The 18,086-nt window shown below is 38.9% G+C and overlaps 1 protein-coding gene across 1 annotated transcript in view; it reads left to right on the top strand.

Moving 5' to 3' along the window:
• The window catches only part of LOC120543499 (E3 ubiquitin-protein ligase TRIM41-like), a 41,311-nt gene extending 26,280 nt beyond the window's left edge, over positions 1 to 15,031 (top strand). Inside the window, exon 6 of the mRNA XM_039776578.1 lies at positions 13,858 to 15,031. Coding sequence (XP_039632512.1) covers positions 13,858 to 14,414 — 557 coding nt within the window. The 3' untranslated portion in view covers positions 14,415 to 15,031. The remainder of the gene's footprint in view (positions 1 to 13,857) is intronic.
• The last annotated feature ends 3,055 nt before the right edge of the window (positions 15,032 to 18,086 follow it).

Here is an 18,086-nt window from a genome sequence, read left to right as displayed (position 1 = left end):
CGAATATGACAGTTTTTAAATAAATTTGAATTATAGTCAAATTGCTACATTTGATGTGACAAACTTATTGTTAGGACTCCAGAGTACATATTTGTTGATTTAAATTTTTTTATGATATTCTCTTTTGTGATTTTCTGTGACTACATAAGGCAAAATCTGTTTGTGATGGCGTATAGCTCTCTGATTACTAAAGGTTAATGTCCATTTCCTAAGGCTGCAAACTTTGAAAATTTGTGACAGGACGATTGTTGTTACATTCAAGCCATCACATATGGATAAGAAGCTGCTGAATATTTAGGTCATTTTTTTAGCCGTAGTAAGCCCTGTCAGTTGAAAAGAGTTGCCTGTTGCACCAGTGTGCATTTTTGTTTTCCAGTTCATGAAATGACACTGCACTGCATAAGCATTTGTTAAATATTGCAGTCTGACAAGTAAGATAAACTGCTAAATGTTACTGTGCTTTCTCACCTTTTTAATCCTAAAATTAGTTCTGCCCAATAGCAAAGCACTGCTTTTATATGTGGCTTCTATATGTGGTCTGCATACAACACACTATATTCTCTGACTTAGTGGTGATGCTATCCCCTCCCTGCAGTCATTGCTACTTTGTTAGAATTTCGTCTGTATTTAATCTGCTGATAACTTTTCAAATACAGGAAGTACTTTATTTCCGTTTATTTTTATCACAGTGCTGCTTATATTTCCTAACTTTGTCCTCTACTTTTTTTACCCACAACTAAGCTTGGGTTAATTACTGTATTACTTTATTTTACTGTAAATAATGAGAGGATTTGATTAACTTTTGTCATTATTGCCCTTACTGGTCCAGTTCTTTACAACTAATGTTGCTGTTTTTATTATCCTGGGTGTCTGGACTACCAATTTGTCAACCACTGTGTCAGGATATCTGATACTGACAGCCAAGTATGGCCAAAGAATAAGCCATCGGACAGTGACGAGGGTTCACTACTAGCTACTGTATCAGTACCAGAAGGAAAAAGTGAATGATATTTGATAATGACCAATGAAATCCACAGGATACGCCTGCTGATGGTAAAGTGTTGTCACTAGGTATTTCTGGTATAAGAGACTTGAGGAAGTTGCCACTTGAAGCAGTCCCACAATCTGAAACAGAGACTGCACAGGTTGGAGGACACCTTCCAGCTCCCATACAGCCAACTGCAAGTTAAATATATCTGTGTATCTGGACTTGCCTTGTCCCACGCCGCTGACCACGATCCATTGAGGCCCTGCTCCTTCGAGGCAGGCGCCCTTGGGTGGTTCTTGAAACCAGGATGGAGGTTTATCGCTCCTGTCTGCAAACTTTTACCGGCGGGCAGCCGACACACACCCTCCACCCCTTTCTTCACTGCTCCACCCCGTTCCCATAGGTTACTCCCACCAGGCTGCAACTCCAGGCACTCCTCCGCCAGCTGCGGTTTCCTTTTGGACAGCGGGCCCTCATCCTCCTCAGACCTGGTTAAATGATGCAGGCTGTTATATGTATGTATGTACGTGCTTTTTTTAATGGTTAATTATTGTGGTAACATCCTAAGCGGCCAGAGCAAGAACAAACACCAACAACAAAACATGAATCAGAATCCCAGGCAGCTACACCCTATAAAAGTGAAACATCTGCACCACAGTCTTGTTTTCAGTCTAGCACTGATGAGCGGGTTGACAAAATTTCAAAAACCTGCTCAGTTTGTTGAGCACACAAGCACTGTCAATGTCCCTCATCCCCGTCACTCAGCTGTCCTGTACTTTTACAAAAAGTGCTGTCCCCTGGAGTCCACCACAACCCTGTTTCCCATTTCTCACAACTGACCTTCTAGCAGGCAGACACATTACAATATGTTTGTAGCACAGGATACCAGCTGAGTGTTATAACAGGAAGCGTGCAACAACACTGTCATAAGCATTTCATGTTTTGCAGAGGCACAACAAGTTTAAAAAAAAAAAAAGTATTAAATATTAATAAAATATAGAAAAACATGGTGTCAGCACATGTGGCTTGTAAAGAGTTGAGCTCCTTCTCTCATGGCTTGCTGTCTTGGCAAGGTTCAGAAGGAATATGAGTTAGTAAGATCGTGACAGGATGAGAACAGCGAGCAAAGTAAAAGAGCAGGCAAATGAGGCAGGCTTGAAAGCTAACTTGTTTTATTAGTTTGGAGGTGAACAATGGGCAAGAGCAGGACATCATTTATATCCTACCATTCAGGATCTGTGGACTAACAAGGAAAAGCTACACCTATGTGGCTTAAAGGATCATCACATTGTCAAATCGGGGTCCGCACAATCTGTGTACGTTTTTTGTTTTGTGGTTTGTTTTTTTTTTTCTCAGTCAGAAACAAACTGGTATTTTAAGAAGGGTGGCCTGAATATTTTTAATTGTACCTCATTATTTTAGCCATTATTTATCAAACCAGCCGTCAGGGACTAATTGTGGGATATGGCCTGTTGGCTGACACTGATGAGGCTCTTTAACAGAATAGTGGTATAGAAAAAGAAAAAACTACGCTATGAAGGGGTCTGGGTGCAAGTTTTACAAATGAAGATCACAAGTTAACCATGCAAAATTACCAAAAGGCTGTTTGTGGAAGTGAAGTACAAAAACTGACCAGTAAACTACTGCAGCTTTACATAACACATCTACAGTAACTCGATGCGAAAATGAATTCAGGTAAAACAAACAACCGTCTTTTTACAATCAAATGTCAGCTTTTGCCTTCGAATATGACAGTTTTTAAATAAATTTGAATTATAGTCAAATTGCTACATTTGATGTGACAAACTTATTGTTAGGACTCCAGAGTACATATTTGTTGATTTAAATTTTTTTATGATATTCTCTTTTGTGATTTTCTGTGACTGCATAAGGCAAAATCTGTTTGTGATGGCGTATAGCTCTCTGATTTCTAAAGGTTAATGTCCATTTCCTAAGGCTGCAAACTTTGAAAATTTGTGACAGGACGATTGTTGTTACATTCAAGCCATCACATATGGATAAGAAGCTGCTGAATATTTAGGTCATTTTTTTAGCCGTAGTAAGCCCTGTCAGTTGAAAAGAGTTGCCTGTTGCACCAGTGTGCATTTTTGTTTTCCAATTCATGAAATGACACCGCACTGCATCAGCATTTGTTAAATATTGCAGTCTGACAAGTAAGATAAACTGCTAAATGTTACTGTGCTTTCTCACCTTTTTAATCCTAAAATTAGTTCTGCCCAATAGCAAAGCACTGCTTTTATATGTGGCTTCTATATGTGGTCTGCATACAACACACTATATTCTCTGACTTAGTGGTGATGAGGTTCCCCTCCCTGCAGTCATTGCTACTTTGTTAGAATTTCGTCTGTATTTAATCTGCTGATAAAGTACTTCCTGTATTTGAAAAGTTATTTCCGTTTATTTTTATCACAGTACTGCTTATATTTCCTAACTTTGTCCTCTACTTTTTTTATCCACAACTAAGCTTGGGTTAATTACTGTATTACTTTATTTTACTGTAAATAATGAGAGGATTTGATTAACTTTTGTCATTATTGCCCTTACTGGTCCAGTTCTTTACAACTAATGCTGCTGTTTTTATTATCCTGCGTGTCTGGACTACCAATTTGTCAACCACTGTGTCAGGATATCTGATACTGACAGCCAAGTATGGCCAAAGAATAAGCCATCGGACAGTGACGAGGGTTCACTACTAGCTACTGTATCAGTACCAGAAGGAAAAAGTGAATGATATTTGATAATGACCAATGAAATCCACAGGATACGCCTGCTGATGGTAAAGTGTTGTCACTAGGTATTTCTGGTAGAAGAGACTTGAGGAAGTTGCCACTTGAAGCAGTCCCACAATCTGAAACAGAGACTGCACAGGTTGGAGGACACCTTCCAGCTCCCATACAGCCAACTGCAAGTTAAATATATCTGTGTATCTGGACTTGCCTTGTCCCACGCCGCTGACCACGATCCATTGAGGCCCTGCTCCTTCGAGGCAGGCGCCCTTGGGTGGTTCTTGAAACCAGGATGGAGGTTTATCGCTCCTGTCTGCAAACTTTTACCGGCGGGCAGCCGACACACACCCTCCACCCCTTTCTTCACTGCTCCACCCCGTTCCCATAGGTTACTCCCACCAGGCTGCAACTCCAGGCACTCCTCCGCCAGCTGCGGTTTCCTTTTGGACAGCGGGCCCTCATCCTCCTCAGACCTGGTTAAATGATTCAGGCTGTTATATGTATGTATGTACGTGCTTTTTTTAATGGTTAATTATTGTGGTAACATCCTAAGCGGCCAGAGCAAGAACAAACACCAACAACAAAACATGAATCAGAATCCCAGGCAGCTACACCCTATAAAAGTGAAACATCTGCACCACAGTCTTGTTTTCAGTCTAGCACTGATGAGCGGGTTGACAAAATCTCAAAAACCTGCTCAGTTTGTTGAGCACACAAGCACTGTCAATGTCCCTCATCCCCGTCACTCAGCTGTCCTGTACTTTTACAAAAAGTGCTGTCCCTGAGTCCACCACAACCCTGTTTCCCATTTCTCACAACTGACCTTCTAGCAGGCAGACACATTACAATATGTTTGTAGCACAGGATACCAGCTGAGTGTTATAACAGGAAGCGTGCAACAACTGTCATAAGCATTTCATGTTTTGCAGAGGCACAACAAGTTTAAAAAAAAAAAAAAGTATTAAATATTAATAAAAATATAGAAAAACATGGTGTCAGCACATGTGGCTTGGAAAGAGTTGAGCTCCTTCTCTCATGGCTTGCTGTCTTGGCAAGGTTCAGAAGGAATATGAGTTAGTAAGATCGTGACAGGATGAGAACAGCGAGCAAAGTAAAAGAGCAGGCAAATGAGGCAGGCTTGAAAGCTAACTTGTTTTATTAGTTTGGAGGTGAACAATGGGCAAGAGCAGGACATCATTTATATCCTACCATTCAGGATCTGTGGACTAACAAGGAAAAGCTACACCTATGTGGCTTAAAGGATCATCACATTGTCAAATCGGGGTCCGCACAATCTGTGTACGTTTTTTGTTTTGTGGTTTGTTTTTTTTTTTCTCAGTCAGAAACAAACTGGTATTTTAAGAAGGGTGGCCTGAATATTTTTAATTGTACCTCATTATTTTAGCCATTATTTATCAAACCAGCCGTCAGGGACTAATTGTGGGATATGGCCTGTTGGCTGACACTGATGAGGCTCTTTAACAGAATAGTGGTATAGAAAAAGAAAAAACTACGCTATGAAGGGGTCTGGGTGCAAGTTTTACAAATGAAGATCACAAGTTAACCATGCAAAATTACCAAAAGGCTGTTTGTGGAAGTGAAGTACAAAAACTGACCAGTAAACTACTGCAGCTTTACATAACACATCTACAGTAACTCGATGCGAAAATGAATTCAGGTAAAACAAACAACCGTCTTTTTACAATCAAATGTCAGCTTTTGCCTTCGAATATGACAGTTTTTAAATAAATTTGAATTATAGTCAAATTGCTACATTTGATGTGACAAACTTATTGTTAGGACTCCAGAGTACATATTTGTTGATTTAAATTTTTTTATGATATTCTCTTTTGTGATTTTCTGTGACTGCATAAGGCAAAATCTGTTTGTGATGGCGTATAGCTCTCTGATTTCTAAAGGTTAATGTCCATTTCCTAAGGCTGCAAACTTTGAAAATTTGTGACAGGACGATTGTTGTTACATTCAAGCCATCACATATGGATAAGAAGCTGCTGAATATTTAGGTCATTTTTTTAGCCGTAGTAAGCCCTGTCAGTTGAAAAGAGTTGCCTGTTGCACCAGTGTGCATTTTTGTTTTCCAATTCATGAAATGACACCGCACTGCATCAGCATTTGTTAAATATTGCAGTCTGACAAGTAAGATAAACTGCTAAATGTTACTGCTTTCTCACCTTTTTAATCCTAAAATTAGTTCTGCCCAATAGCAAAGCACTGCTTTTATATGTGGCTTCTATATGTGGTCTGCATACAACACACTATATTCTCTGACTTAGTGGTGATGAGGTTCCCCTCCCTGCAGTCATTGCTACTTTGTTAGAATTTCGTCTGTATTTAATCTGCTGATAAAGTACTTCCTGTATTTGAAAAGTTATTTCCGTTTATTTTTATCACAGTACTGCTTATATTTCCTAACTTTGTCCTCTACTTTTTTTTTATCCACAACTAAGCTTGGGTTAATTACTGTATTACTTTATTTTACTGTAAATAATGAGAGGATTTGATTAACTTTTGTCATTATTGCCCTTACTGGTCCAGTTCTTTACAACTAATGCTGCTGTTTTTATTATCCTGCGTGTCTGGACTACCAATTTGTCAACCACTGTGTCAGGATATCTGATACTGACAGCCAAGTATGGCCAAAGAATAAGCCATCGGACAGTGACGAGGGTTCACTACTAGCTACTGTATCAGTACCAGAAGGAAAAAGTGAATGATATTTGATAATGACCAATGAAATCCACAGGATCGCCTGCTGATGGTAAAGTGTTGTCACTAGGTATTTCTGGTAGAAGAGACTTGAGGAAGTTGCCACTTGAAGCAGTCCCACAATCTGAAACAGAGACTGCACAGGTTGGAGGACACCTTCCAGCTCCCATACAGCCAACTGCAAGTTAAATATATCTGTGTATCTGGACTTGCCTTGTCCCACGCCGCTGACCACGATCCATTGAGGCCCTGCTCCCGAGGCAGGCGCCTTGGGTGGTTCTTGAAACCAGGATGGAGGTTTATCGCTCCTGTCTGCAAACTTTTACGGCGGGCAGCCGACACACCCTCCACCCCTTTCTTCACTGCTCCACCCCGTTCCCATAGGTTACTCCCACCAGGCTGCAACTCCAGGCACTCCTCCGCCAGCTGCGGTTTCCTTTTGGACAGCGGGCCCTCATCCTCCTCAGACCTGGTTAAATGATTCAGGCTGTTATATGTATGTATGTACGTGCTTTTTTTAATGGTTAATTATTGTGGTAACATCCTAAGCGGCCAGAGCAAGAACAAACACCAACAACAAAACATGAATCAGAATCCCAGGCAGCTACACCCTATAAAAGTGAAACATCTGCACCACAGTCTTGTTTTCAGTCTAGCACTGATGGCGGGTTGACAAAATCTCAAAACCTGCTCAGTTTGTTGAGCACACAAGCACTGTCAATGTCCCTCATCCCGTCACTCAGCTGTCCTGTACTTTTACAAAAGTGCTGTCCCCTGGAGTCCACCACAACCCTGTTTCCCATTTCTCACAACTGACCTTCTAGCAGGCAGACACATTACAATATGTTTGTAGCACAGGATACCAGCTGAGTGTTATAACAGGAAGCGTGCAACAACTGTCATAAGCATTTCATGTTTTGCAGAGGCACAACAAGTTTAAAAAAAAAAAAAGTATTAAATATTAATAAAAATATAGAAAAACATGGTGTCAGCACATGTGGCTTGTAAAGAGTTGAGCTCCTTCTCTCATGGCTTGCTGTCTTGGCAAGGTTCAGAAGGAATATGAGTTAGTAAGATCGTGACAGGATGAGAACAGCGAGCAAAGTAAAAGAGCAGGCAAATGAGGCAGGCTTGAAAGCTAACTTGTTTTATTAGTTTGGAGGTGAACAATGGGCAAGAGCAGGACATCATTTATATCCTACCATTCAGGATCTGTGGACTAACAAGGAAAAGCTACACCTATGTGGCTTAAAGGATCATCACATTGTCAAATCGGGGTCCGCACAATCTGTGTATACGTTTTTGTTTTGTGGTTTGTTTTTTTTTTTCTCAGTCAGAAACAAACTGGTATTTTAAGAAGGGTGGCCTGAATATTTTTAATTGTACCTCATTATTTTAGCCATTATTTATCAAACCAGCCGTCAGGGACTAATTGTGGGATATGGCCTGTTGGCTGACACTGATGAGGCTCTTTAACAGAATAGTGGTATAGAAAAAGAAAAAACTACGCTATGAAGGGGTCTGGGTGCAAGTTTTACAAATGAAGATCACAAGTTAACCATGCAAAATTACCAAAAGGCTGTTTGTGGAAGTGAAGTACAAAAACTGACCAGTAAACTACTGCAGCTTTACATAACACATCTACAGTAACTCGATGCGAAAATGAATTCAGGTAAAACAAACAACCGTCTTTTTACAATCAAATGTCAGCTTTTGCCTTCGAATATGACAGTTTTTAAATAAATTTGAATTATAGTCAAATTGCTACATTTGATGTGACAAACTTATTGTTAGGACTCCAGAGTACATATTTGTTGATTTAAATTTTTTTATGATATTCTCTTTTGTGATTTTCTGTGACTGCATAAGGCAAAATCTGTTTGTGATGGCGTATAGCTCTCTGATTTCTAAAGGTTAATGTCCATTTCCTAAGGCTGCAAACTTTGAAAATTTGTGACAGGACGATTGTTGTTACATTCAAGCCATCACATATGGATAAGAAGCTGCTGAATATTTAGGTCATTTTTTTAGCCGTAGTAAGCCCTGTCAGTTGAAAAGAGTTGCCTGTTGCACCAGTGTGCATTTTGTTTTCAATTCATGAAATGACACGCACTGCATCAGCATTTGTTAAATATTGCAGTCTGACAAGTAAGATAAACTGCTAAATGTTACTGCGCTTTCTCACCTTTTTAATCCTAAAATTAGTTCTGCCCAATAGCAAAGCACTGCTTTTATATGTGGCTTCTATATGTGGTCTGCATACAACACACTATATTCTCTGACTTAGTGGTGATGAGGTTCCCCTCCCTGCAGTCATTGCTACTTTGTTAGAATTTCGTCTGTATTTAATCTGCTGATAAAGTACTTCCTGTATTTGAAAAGTTATTTCCGTTTATTTTATCACAGTACTGCTTATATTTCCTAACTTTGTCCTCTACTTTTTTTATCCACAACTAAGCTTGGGTTAATTACTGTATTACTTTATTTTACTGTAAATAATGAGAGGATTTGATTAACTTTTGTCATTATTGCCCTTACTGGTCCAGTTCTTTACAACTAATGCTGCTGTTTTATTATCCTGCGTGTCTGGACTACCAATTTGTCAACCACTGTGTCAGGATATCTGATACTGACAGCCAAGTATGGCCAAAGAATAAGCCATCGGACAGTGACGAGGGTTCACTACTAGCTACTGTATCAGTACCAGAAGGAAAAAGTGAATGATATTTGATAATGACCAATGAAATCCACAGGATACGCCTGCTGATGGTAAAGTGTTGTCACTAGGTATTTCTGGTAGAAGAGACTTGAGGAAGTTGCCACTTGAAGCAGTCCCACAATCTGAAACAGAGACTGCACAGGTTGGAGGACACCTTCCAGCTCCCATACAGCCAACTGCAAGTTAAATATATCTGTGTATCTGGACTTGCCTTGTCCCACGCCGCTGACCACGATCCATTGAGGCCCTGCTCCTTCGAGGCAGGCGCCCTTGGGTGGTTCTTGAAACCAGGATGGAGGTTTATCGCTCCTGTCTGCAAACTTTTACCGGCGGGGCAGCCGACACACACCCTCCACCCCTTTCTTCACTGCTCCACCCGTTCCCATAGGTTACTCCCACCAGGCTGCAACTCCAGGCACTCCTCCGCCAGCTGCGGTTTCCTTTTGGACAGCGGGCCCTCATCCTCCTCAGACCTGGTTAAATGATTCAGGCTGTTATATGTATGTATGTACGTGCTTTTTTTAATGGTTAATTATTGTGGTAACATCCTAAGCGGCCAGAGCAAGAACAAACACCAACAACAAAACATGAATCAGAATCCCAGGCAGCTACACCCTATAAAAGTGAAACATCTGCACCACAGTCTTGTTTTCAGTCTAGCACTGATGAGCGGGTTGACAAAATGTCAAAAACCTGCTCAGTTTGTTGAGCACACAAGCACTGTCAATGTCCCTCATCCCCGTCACTCAGCTGTCCTGTACTTTTACAAAAGTGCTGTCCCCTGGAGTCCACCACAACCCTGTTTCCCATTTCTCACAACTGACCTTCTAGCAGGCAGACACATTACAATATGTTTGTAGCACAGGATACCAGCTGAGTGTTATAACAGGAAGCGTGCAACAACACTGTCATAAGCATTTCATGTTTTGCAGAGGCACAACAAGTTTAAAAAAAAAAAAAGTATTAAATATTAATAAAAATATAGAAAAACATGGTGTCAGCACATGTGGCTTGTAAAGAGTTGAGCTCCTTCTCTCATGGCTTGCTGTCTTGGCAAGGTTCAGAAGGAATATGAGTTAGTAAGATCGTGACAGGATGAGAACAGCGAGCAAAGTAAAAGAGCAGGCAAATGAGGCAGGCTTGAAAGCTAACTTGTTTTATTAGTTTGGAGGTGAACAATGGGCAAGAGCAGGACATCATTTATATCCTACCATTCAGGATCTGTGGACTAACAAGGAAAAGCTACACCTATGTGGCTTAAAGGATCATCACATTGTCAAGTCGGGGTCCGCACAATCTGTGTACGTTTTTTGTTTTGTGGTTTGTTTTTTTTTTTCTCAGTCAGGAACAAACTGGTATTTTAAGAAGGGTGGCCTGAATATTTTTAATTGTAACTCATTATTTTAGCCATTATTTATCAAACCAGCCGTCAGGGACTAATTGTGGGATATGGCCTGTTGGCTGACACTGATGAGGCTCTTTAACAGAATAGTGGTATAGAAAAGAAAAACTACGCTATGAAGGGGTCTGGGTGCAAGTTTTACAAATGAAGATCACAAGTTAACCATGCAAAATTACCAAAAGCTGTTTGTGGAAGTGAAGTACAAAACTGACCAGTAAACTACTGCAGCTTTACATAACACATCTACAGTAACTCGATGCGAAAATGAATTCAGGTAAAACAAACAACCGTCTTTTTACAATCAAATGTCAGCTTTTGCCTTCGAATATGACAGTTTTTAAATAAATTTGAATTGTAGTCAAATTGCTACATTTGATGTGACAAACTTATTGTTAGGACTCCAGAGTACATATTTGTTGATTTAAATTTTTTTATGATATTCTCTTTTGTGATTTTCTGTGACTGCATAAGGCAAAATCTGTTTGTGATGGCGTATAGCTCTCTGATTTCTAAAGGTTAATGTCCATTTCCTAAGGCTGCAAACTTTGAAAATTTGTGACAGGACGATTGTTGTTACATTCAAGCCATCACATATGGATAAGAAGCTGCTGAATATTTAGGTCATTTTTTTAGCCGTAGTAAGCCCTGTCAGTTGAAAAGAGTTGCCTGTTGCACCAGTGTGCATTTTTGTTTTCCAATTCATGAAATGACACCGCACTGCATCAGCATTTGTTAAATATTGCAGTCTGACAAGTAAGATAAACTGCTAAATGTTACTGTGCTTTCTCACCTTTTTAATCCTAAAATTAGTTCTGCCCAATAGCAAAGCACTGCTTTTATATGTGGCTTCTATATGTGGTCTGCATACAACACACTATATTCTCTGACTTAGTGGTGATGAGGTTCCCCTCCCTGCAGTCATTGCTACTTTGTTAGAATTTCGTCTGTATTTAATCTGCTGATAAAGTACTTCCTGTATTTGAAAAGTTATTTCCGTTTATTTTTATCACAGTACTGCTTATATTTCCTAACTTTGTCCTCTACTTTTTTTATCCACAACTAAGCTTGGGTTAATTACTGTATTACTTTATTTTACTGTAAATAATGAGAGGATTTGATTAACTTTTGTCATTATTGCCCTTACTGGTCCAGTTCTTTACAACTAATGTTGCTGTTTTTATTATCCTGGGTGTCTGGACTACAAATTTGTCAACCACTGTGTCAGGATATCTGATACTGACAGCCAAGTATGGCCAAAGAATAAGCCATCGGACAGTGACAAGGGTTCACTACTAGCTACTGTATCAGTACCAGAAGGAAAAAGTGAATGATATTTGATAATGACCAATGAAATCCACAGGATACGCCTGCTGATGGTAAAGTGTTGTCACTAGGTATTTCTGGTAGAAGAGACTTGAGGAAGTTGCCACTTTAAATGTGAATAAAATTCCATTGCAACAGTGACAATTGTGACAGAAATTTTAACAGAGTAAAAGTACATTCTTTTGTTTATGGGTGTACTTAAATAAAGTATTACTGCCAAAAACAAGTGAAAACTATAATTTCTCCAGAAATGTACTCATGTACATGTAATGTGTTACAATCTGTTACAATGTTACGGTATACACTATGCAAGGGGTGCGTTTTTTTTCCACACAAAGTTGGCTTATTTTTCTGTTGAATAAATAATAACAAAGTAAAGTTTGCCATGCATTATTTGCCTTTGCGGTTCAATTCATATTATGGTATGACTTAGTGAAGGTTAGATGATTTTTAGTTATGTCTTGATATCTGAAAAGGAAGACTTGAAAAAGGGTGATTGCATTTTCACTTAACAGAAAAGATAATTGTCTGTTTGATTCTTCTTGCTTTTTATTTAACTTAATGGCAGAAGTAAAAGCTGTAACAGACTGTAAACAATCACTTGGAAATGGCGAAAGAGTTTTTTTTTTTTTTTTAATGTAATGTCCACCAGTTTTACATAATACAGTAAAACCTTGGATTGTGAGTAATCTTCGTCTGCGAGTGTTTTGCAAGACGAGCTAAAATTTGTAATACATTTTTAATAAACAAGCAAGGTCTTGCAATACGAGTAGAATGTATATGCTTTGTCTGCGGAGCGTCACGTGATCACAACCGATCTGATGGTTCTTCTCTTTCTCTTTCTCTCTCTTGCTGCGGGATTGTGGGTAATTGTCTCCCATTCTCGGTCTCAGTCGGCGTGCCTCACTCATATAGTCAACATCCGTAAGAGCGTATACTGCTTACAGTAGCATGGTGACCACGTATGCGTGTTGTAACATGTGAGTCCCTGTCTTGCACCTCAAAGCAACACCAGCTTAATTCAGCTTGAAACAGGAACAGGAGGGTTATTTATTGTAGCGGGGTCTGCCACTCTCCTATACACAGACACAGCAGTCAGGCAGGGTCATGGCCAGGTTAGTGGCCAAGTAATACTGTGCCCTACAGTTATAATGTTCCTTGTTTCACCCATCAATGGCAGGTGCTTATAGCATGCCCGCAATCTTTTTGGATTCACTTTTACAGCGAACTGCTACAGCACTGTGTGCCTGTGGTTGCTTCGGGACGCTTTTCCACATGTCGTCCTGTTGGGTGGAATCCCAAAAGAGTTTAGAAACCTTACAGTGCATAAAGCATTTTGTGTCCAAGTGTAGTGACTCTTTAGGCAAAAGCAACCATCATTGGATAGGTTCCTTGTTAAAGTCGCAAAAAAAGATGATTCCAGTGAGCCATCAGATAGCCGGGATTCCGTTAGTTAGAGTGAAAGTCGTCCTACACAATAACCCTTCTCCTCCTCCTCTCTGTCTCGTCTCCCTCACACCAGCCACAATTCATTTCGAAAGTAAAGTGCAGGTTATTTTTTTTATGTATTTTCACTTTATATTTTGTCTTAATTATTTTTATATGAATAGTTTTGGGTTTTTCTTATCGGGAAATTCGCATTGATATACGAGTGCTTTGGATTACAGGCACGTTTCTGGAACTAGTTATGCTTGCAATCCAAGGTTCCACTGTACAAGTCTTCAGTAAACTGTTTGGCAAACCAAAATGGACAATTTGTGATGAAAGTCACTGACTGAAAGAAGTTAAATTGAAATAGTTAGGTAACTTAATGTATATAAACTGTGTTATGTACTGTATATTTGAAAAGAAAACAAACTTTTCTCACAAATATCACAAGTTTATTTGCATCTGCTGGAGTGTCTATCTATTGCTTCATTTCAAAATAGCTGTTGTTTTCTTTTTGTTTTAGTTGAAGAAATATTGTTGGATCCAAAGACTGCCCATGCACAGTTAAAGATCAGTCGAAGTCATACTGCCGTCTGTGCCATGAAAGAAATTATCATTAAGGACCAGAATTCCGAGAGGTTCAAACAGTCATTCAATGTGCTTGGAATTGCTTCTTTCAGCAGTGGTCGACATTACTGGGAGGTTACCGTGAGAGGACTCCCCACGTGGGCCTTGGGACTTGCCTTGAACAGTATCCCCAGGGAACCACCAGGCTGTAAACTGGGAAGTAATGAAAAGTCTTGGTCCCTATCATACTCCAGAAGTCGCAACCAGTTTTGTGCCCAGCACAACTTGCTGGTTTTTTCATTCATGGTTAACAGGACACCAGAGAAAATAGGCTTGTTCTTAGATGTGGAGAGTGGAATATTAGCCTTCTATGATGCCAGCGTAATCGAGTGCCTTTACACATTTTACTGTAGCTTTAAGGAACCTGTATATCCTGCTTTTTGTCCTAGATTTCATATAGATGTGGAGTATGTTGCTGACAAAATGCAAATTCAAAACAGCACCATCAAGTAACACCACCGTTTGTTTCTGACAGTCAAATAAATAACACTGGCATACATTTTGAGAAAATTTTGATTTGGAGAATCATTACTTTGAATCTGGAACAGAAGTACAGGTTTAAAATAAAAAAAGGTGAATTTAATTATGTATTCCCAACATTTTTGAGGTAACCATGAACACTGCATTATTTACTGTAGCCACACACCAAGAGCGAAGCTCACTTGTGGAAGACGTCTTCCAGTACAATAAATAATTAGCAACATTTCTTCAGTATATCTGCACCTCCAACACTGATAGGTAACTTTAAAAAATACATCTATAAGTAAGCATATTATGTTCTCAAGGTGTATATTGTGATTTTTATTTGTGTTTTTTTTTTTTATTTTCAGCTCTCTCCTTAAGATGATGCACATATGCACTAAAGTTCAGCCTGTTTAATGTCTACTCTGTGTTAAAATACATCTGCAGTGTACTCTTTACACTTATTTATACTTCTGTTCAGTTAGCAATTCTTTTCATAATTGTTACTGTGTACATTTATTTTAAGTAAATGTTCAGAATTTCTTGTTTTTCATGTTAAATGCATATACCAAAACACTGTGCATTAAATTGTATTTCTTTCACCTTCAGGCTTTAAATTTCAATACACCTTTTATGTGTATACAATGATTTACGAGCATGCAGGGCCCTTAACCTTACCACCAATTCTCCCAGTGTCGGTGACAAATACTGTATTTGCGCAAATAAATGCGACGTTCAAATAAATTGCACAGCAGTGTTAATCTGGAAGAAATAAATAGCTCACTTAAATACACACTGCAGCATATCTTTGAGTTGATAAATATCTTTATATCCTGTAGCAGCTCACTAAAATACAATATCTTCCAAATTTTAAAAGAATTTAATTGTAAGATGTATGGAATCCCAAAGCTAAATGCTTAAACCGGAAAAGCATATTTTTTAAAACTTGACCCTTGAATTTGTGGTCACTGGAATTAACTGTGCACATTGATATGAAACCGGGGGATTATCACACGATGAATAGTGCGAACATTCTCGATGCAAATACACACCCAAAACATTGTAAATTGCAAATGTTAGTAGCTGTTATTTTGTCTGTTTATTTTATAGATGTTATTAAAGTCAGTAAAGCATTAATGATCCACAAATTAGTATTTTTACATACTTTTTATAACCAAATCTTTAGAAAGTGAAACCAGCATCCAAATAAATGCCATGCTCTAATGAACAGAGCAGAAAGGTTATTCTGAGAGAAAACAAAGGCTGCTGTGTCTGTTTCTGCAAGTACACTAAAAAGCAAATGTGTTTTTCATTAAAGCACATGAAGCACATTGCTGTTCTACAAACCTGTCTTTTCATATCAAATTTGTATGATATTTGGCTTTAAATGACAAAACCTCCAACTGATCTTCTGTTGATGTATTGCACTCCCTACCATGAAAGTCCAGAGCTCCTCTGTTCAGTTTCTCCTGGTGCTGACCTTACTTTTTGCAGTCAACGTATGTATGTGTTGTAATTTCCACAACAACTGATAGATGAAACTTGGATGTCAAAAGTCCAGTTTATGGTGAATTTGTACTCTTATTAACTTTAGAACATTAATGCAATTCAAATAGATACATTTCTGTACAATTTCAGATAATAAAGTTGTCAAACAACACAGTGTCTTGAACCCTAATTGAGTGTTTAAGTAGGCAAGTTACGGTATCAGGAATTCAAAAGCCTTGAGCTGAAGAGTAATAACATCCTGAGGTGTTCATTCAAACAATTATTGAGATGCATGACAAATTCCATTTTAGATTTTTGCTTTCCCCCAATTTAAATAATGAAATATGTGTATGAGCGACCATTAAATTGTTCTGTCACAGTTGAAATGGAGGCAGAGTTTGGAGAAATAAGTAACTGACTCGAAGACATGAGGTAAATGTCAGTAAATGGTCAAAGTTAAAAACAAAATGAATCACTAGAGCCAAAATTGCCAAATCCCTATACGCAAAATTGAGTAAGGTAAAACAAACATAATACATCCTGTCTCCTCAAAATAAATTTGTTTAGAGTGTCATAAAAAAATTGTGTTTATTATCTAGAAAATTGGACAGCTTGAGAGTCGTGTACCACCATCTTGTACTAGTTGCCAACAACACTGCATAGGACTGCCGTCATGAAAAAAATACTCAAAATTGTAAAAGTTTGACGCAACTCAAATTTAGACAAATGCATGCAAAATGAGTACAGAAATCTGTGATGTTCTAAACTCCTAATTCATAACAGAAGTGATGTCCCCCTTTGTGTAGATTGATAAGCTCAGGCTCGCTTAACTTTTTGGCCAGTATCTTCCCAAGATGAGGTTTGTTGCTCTTTGTGTCTGTCTCTAAGAATCTCAAAAGTGCTGCTGTTGTGGAAAACATCTTGCATTGTTCCAGTTCAGAAAAAAAGTAGGCACCTCTTCACCTACAGTAACGACTACAGACCAGTGGCACTTGTGTTTCATATCACAAAGACCTCTAAAAGTGCTGGTCCTGAACTATGTGAGTCCTCTTGTGGTAGACTACCTGGAACACTGGCAGTTTTGCTCATCGGGCAGAGACTCCAAGTGGAGGATACAATGATCTGCTCCACAAGGCTTATTCTAGCCTGGACAAAGCTGGCAGCACTTCAGTATCATTCAGCCACTGAATCAACCAGCGAAATAAAAGGACAGGCTCAGTTATGGGACACACGGTAGACCTCCTTGAGTTCGTAGCAAAGGAGAGAATTAAAATTGAGTGCCATTATGAACAATGCTGCAGTTCCTTTCTCTGACACACTTGACACCGAGGACTTTCAGCCAACAAATGTTTAAGCAGAAGTGTGTAAAGAAACACTCCTGGGGCTCCATTATGTCAACAGTAATTTGCCTGCATAATGCCTCACTGGGACTGTGAGTGCCAAGTCAGACGTTTTCCTTCTTTTTAATTTTCTTACTTTATAGTCATTCTGCTGTGTGTTCAGACCATAGTGTGTGCATGTTTATGAGTATGAAGAACAAACTGCAAACAAGTGTGTTGAAGAGATCTGTCCTTGACTTGGACCTGTGCAGAGTCCAACTGATTGGTATGAATCACCCACAAACACTGAGAAAATGGAAGGAAGGAAGGAAGTTCTTTTAAATGGGAAATTCCAGACGTTCCAACGATAAGAGTACAGTAATCATTAGACAGCGACGACGCCAGAGCTCTTGTCAGTTCTTCATACTTTATAAACAGCTCAAGTTACAATAAATCAATTTGTGTTATCAGTTCCCCTTGCTGATTTAAAAGATTTTTCTATACTGTATATAAATGTGCAGTTCCAGAGAAAGTACATGATAATAATCAATAAAACATTTGGTACAGAGAATATAAAAATAATTCGGCAAGTCTCAACATGTGAATGTGTTGTGTAAAGAGTAAGCAACCACACCTCACACCATTAAAGCTTTTTAAATGTAAACTTGGACTGGACAGCAGGTATTAAAAATAAAAAGCTTCTGATCCGGGTTATTTTCCACTACCAAACCACTTAGCTAGAAGTCTAAAGTGTTAAAAAAATTCCTGTCAGGTTCTACAACAACAGCATTTATTTCTATAAAACATCTTTATATACTGTAAATGATGTAACTCAAACTGCTTTACAATATGTCAA

The sequence above is a fragment of the Polypterus senegalus genome, chromosome 14, assembly GCF_016835505.1.
Source record: "Polypterus senegalus isolate Bchr_013 chromosome 14, ASM1683550v1, whole genome shotgun sequence".
In the NCBI taxonomy this organism is placed as follows: domain Eukaryota; kingdom Metazoa; phylum Chordata; class Cladistia; order Polypteriformes; family Polypteridae; genus Polypterus; species Polypterus senegalus.
This window is presented reverse-complemented; position numbering and strand designations above follow the sequence as displayed.